Source organism: Magallana gigas, chromosome 9, assembly GCF_963853765.1.
Source record: "Magallana gigas chromosome 9, xbMagGiga1.1, whole genome shotgun sequence".
NCBI lineage: Eukaryota > Metazoa > Mollusca > Bivalvia > Ostreida > Ostreidae > Magallana > Magallana gigas.
In genome coordinates, this window is record NC_088861.1 from 46,891,650 (window position 1) to 46,896,288 (window position 4,639).

At 35.4% G+C, this 4,639-nt stretch overlaps 1 protein-coding gene across 1 annotated transcript; it reads right to left on the bottom strand.

Annotated features, from left to right (window-relative positions):
* Positions 1 to 1,728: 1,728 nt before the first annotated feature.
* Positions 1,729 to 4,491, bottom strand: LOC136271928 (ATP-dependent RNA helicase DDX18-like). The gene is given in 4 exon segments (XM_066072522.1): positions 1,729 to 2,094; positions 2,866 to 3,042; positions 3,916 to 4,068; positions 4,411 to 4,491. Coding segments are annotated over 4 exon segments (777 nt in total).
* Positions 4,492 to 4,639: the final 148 nt, after the last annotated feature.

Below are 4,639 nucleotides of genomic sequence, written 5' to 3' on the forward strand. Positions count from 1 at the left end.
CTTCAATATTGTAGTTAAGGCCAAGGGTAATCTAAACATAAACACCCGACAATATTATTTACATACTAATTTTGGAAGAATATGTGTCCATATATAAACAACAACCACATAGTTATTGGTATAAATAACATTATTCATTGAAAAAAAATTATTACTTTGTTACCCAAAATTCGCATAGTTAAATTTGACATAGCATTACATTGTAACTCCTGTCACGCATAGCTGCAGATGCTTGAACTGTGCCACGTACATATGATGCCTCTTTAGCAGTGTGAAAAATTCGACGAGTTTGACCGCCATTGTTTTATTTATCACTAAGCATTCGCCTGCGTTGCCTTTCCGTTCACTATATCTAAATTCATAACTGATCATTCGTACGCATTTTAAAATATTTAATGCCCGTATCCTCGGACTCAATGCCAAGAAATTTAGTAGGTAAGTTAACACAGTCTTATACATATACTCTATGTACATGAACTGTGACATACCTAGATCTACATAAGGAGATTGTGTTATATTTACTCTATGTACATGTACTGTGACATACCTAGATCTACACAGAGAGGGGTGTGTAATATACACTCTATGTACATGTACTGTGACATACCTAGATCTACATAGGGAGAGTGTGTAATATATACTCTGTGTACATGTACTGTGATATACCTAGATCTACACAGGGAGGGGTGTGGAATATATACTGTGTGTACATGTACTGTGACATACCTAGATCTACATAGGGAGGGGTGTGGAATATATACTCTGTGTACATGTACTGTGACATACCTAGATCTACACAGGGAGGGGTGTGTAATATATACACTGTGTACATGTACTGTGACATACCTAGATCTACATACGGAGGGATGTGGAATATATACTCTGTGTACATGTACTGTGACATACCTAGATCTACATAGGGAGAGTGTGTAATATACACTCTGTGTACATGTACTGTGACATACTTATATCTACACAGGGAGGATAATGTAATATATACGCTGTGTACATTACTGTGACATACCTAAATCTTCACAGTGAGGGGTGTGTAATATATGATCTATGTACATGTACTGTGATATACCTAGATCTACACTGGGAGAGTGTGTAATAAATACTCTGTGTACATGTACTGTGACATACCTAGATCTACATAGGGAGGGGTGTGTGATCTATACTCTGTGTACATGTACTGTGACATACCTAGATCTACACAGGCAGGGAGAGTGTGGAATATATACTCTGTGTACATGTACTATGACATACCTAGATCTACATAGGGAGAGTGTGTAATATATACTATGTGTACATGTACTGTGACATACCTAGATCTACATAGGAGTAGTGTGTAATATATACTCTTTGTACATGTACTGTGACATACCCAGATCTACATAGGGAGGGCTATGGAATATATACTGTGTGTACATGTACTGTGACATACCTAGATCTACATAGGGAGGGGTGTGGAATATATACTCTGTGTACATGTACTGTGACATACCTAGATCTACATAGGGAGGGGTGTGGAATATATACTCTGTGTACATGTACTGTGATATACCTAGATCCACATAGGGAGAGTGTGGAATATATACTCTGTGTACATGTACTGTGACAAACCTACATCTCCATAGGTAGAGTGTGTAATATATACTCTGTGTACATGTACTGTGACATACCTAGATCTACATAGGTAGGGGTGTGTAATATATACTCTGTGTACATTTACTGTGATATACCTAGATCTACATAGGGAGGGGTGTTGAGTATATACTGTGTGTACATGTACTGTGACATAACTAGATCTACATAGGGAGGGGTGTGGAATATATACTGTGTGTACATGTTCTGTGACATACCTAGATCTACATAGGGAGGAGTGTGGAGTATATACTCTGTGTACATGTACTGTGACATACCTAGATCTACATAGGGAGGGTTGTGGAATCCGAACGAGAAGGCCACTTTCTGTAAATCTAGAGTATTGACGTCGTAGATGTTCTTGAGGCTGTGCGAGGCGAACGCACGAATGTACGATTTGTATGCTTCCTGTGCTGACTTGTGGAGGAAATAGTTCTTTTCTATCGGCTTCTCCAGCCACATATTAAGATACGAAGATAAAAAATTATAAAGATATGGTAAAGATCTAAAGATAAAGTAAGATATAAAGATTAAAGTGAAAAATCATATTTTGCTCCTTCGTTCTTTGATTGTCTAAACAAATAAACTAAATAAGGAACAATTTTTAATGCTACAATTTCAAGTAAATTGATCTTGAAACTCGAACTTGATTCTAGACTATCTGAGGATGGTTCCACACAAGTTTGAGCTTTTCTGGCCTAATGGTTTTTGAGAAGATTTTTAAAGATTTTCTCTATATATTCCTATGTAAAACTTGATCCCTTCATTGTGGCCCCACTCTACCCCCTAAGACCATCATTTGAATAAACTTGAATCTAAACTACCTGAGGATGCTTCCACACAAATTTGAGCTTTTCTGGCCTAATAGTTTTTGAGAAGAATATTGAAAAATACCAACACATTTTTAATATTTTTAAATTCCCTTCACCCAGTGATGCTTTGCTTCAAATTTTGTTGAAATCAGCTCAAGGGTTCTGGAGAAGAAGATGAAAATGTGAAAAGTTTACGCGGACGCTAATGCCGATGAAAGACAACTGACAAATCTTGATCAGAAGCGCTCGATTCAGCCTTTGGCTCAGGTGAGCTAAAAAACCCACATCTACTGGTAGATTATCAATTTTCCCTCTTTAACCCTGAAATGAAGCTAAATATCCTTGAATACAATAAAAATCAAGATCAATAAATTATTAGAAATTTAAGGTAATAATTACTAAATTACACACATACCTAAGCCTGACTATTTGAGATTTTGCCCCAAGAGAAGTCAAATTCATTCAGTGGCACCTTAGCATGCTTCAGATAACGAAGGAAGCCCAACTCTTCAGGACGAAGAATTAACAGAGCATGACCGACACCCCCCTCTCCACGGGCTGTTCTACCTACACGGTGAATGTACTCCTACAAATGTACCACATCGTGATTTCAACAACAACACACTTTGCATGTAACATTGAAATTCAGGGTCCAATGGTTTGTTTAGTCTATTCCTATTTCATACATGTGACTTTATCAATAATACTGTATTCAGATAAGTATAAAATTTAATGCAATTCATAACAGCTTAAAAGTGGTATTCTAAGTCATTAAAAGTCATTAATACTGCTTAAAAGATATTTCTTTTATTATTTTTCTATCCTCAAGCATGGATAATTCTTATTTCTTCATTAAGCCAAGTTCCTTCAATATAATTTATCACCCAGAGAACTGCACAGAATCAATGACTTTTAAATGGATAAAACTGTACATCCTCAAATTTAAAATTGTAAAATTAATGCTGCTAAGGCAGTTCATTGACAAACTAAACGATTAAAAGTGGTAATTTATGTCATTAAAAGTCAATTGTACTGTTCTATAGATATTCATTATTGTTCTATTCTCGAACCTGTACTTAATAATCTTTCATGAAGCTAATTTTCCTCATAATAATTTATTACCCAGAGAACTTTTAATGAGTAAAACTGTATTTCCTCAAAGGACTATATATAATTTTGATTGAATTCTAAAGATAGCGTTACTTCTGACGTCAAATACTGCCAGTGAGTGCAAATAAATCATATAAATATATGAAAAATATATTTCATTTAAACTCTTCTAAAAATTAAGTTATCTTTTTATTGCACCCGAAACACTTAAAAAATGGCGAATTATGGGGGCCAAATTTAACTCATATCATATATAGTTCTTTAAAGAAACTGTTGCAGAAATAATACTGCTAATGCAGTTCAATGACAAACTATGATTTAAAAGAAGGTGTTGATCTCTGCGAGGTACCTTGGGATCATCCGGAGGGTCGTACTGTACAATCCAATCAACTCGGGGGATGTCCAGACCTCTAGCGGCCACATCAGTACACAACAAGATGGACTCCTTGGAATTACAGAACTGGAAGAAGGTCTGGGTTCTCTTGGTCTGTTTCTGTTTTCCCTTTAAATCAAATATTTGACTATTGCTGGGTCACACAGATCATCGACCAAAGTTTTCTTAGTTGGTTTTTTCGTTATGAAGTTGAAAAAACAAAAACATCTGACTTAGTACTAAATGTTCAAGTGTTCAGAAATCTTTTTTCACAGACAGTCATTTAAACTAGCAGCTATTGCATTTACGTGAAAGATCTCATCTGAATTTGTAGATCAAATTATATTTTTAAAAATAACTGCTGATCATTATTTAGCTTAAAACCAGTCGCCTAATGGATAATTCATAATTGTAGATACATGTAACTCCCTGTGGTGTATTGGCAGTATTAGAACCTTTCAAAGTACTTACATGAATACACATAACTGGTATATCTATGTAGTTTAGAAGTTCATGGTAGAATTTGACGGCCATACAAGAGCTGAAAAACATACATACACACAAACGCAGAGCAGCGAAGCTATATCCCCCTATTAGTCAATTCTGTAACGATTTATTGGAATTGCAATGTTGGAATGGCAACGTTTGTATTTGTAATTGCTTTAAAGTTTCATTACTTAAAACTTTATATCATTAAATG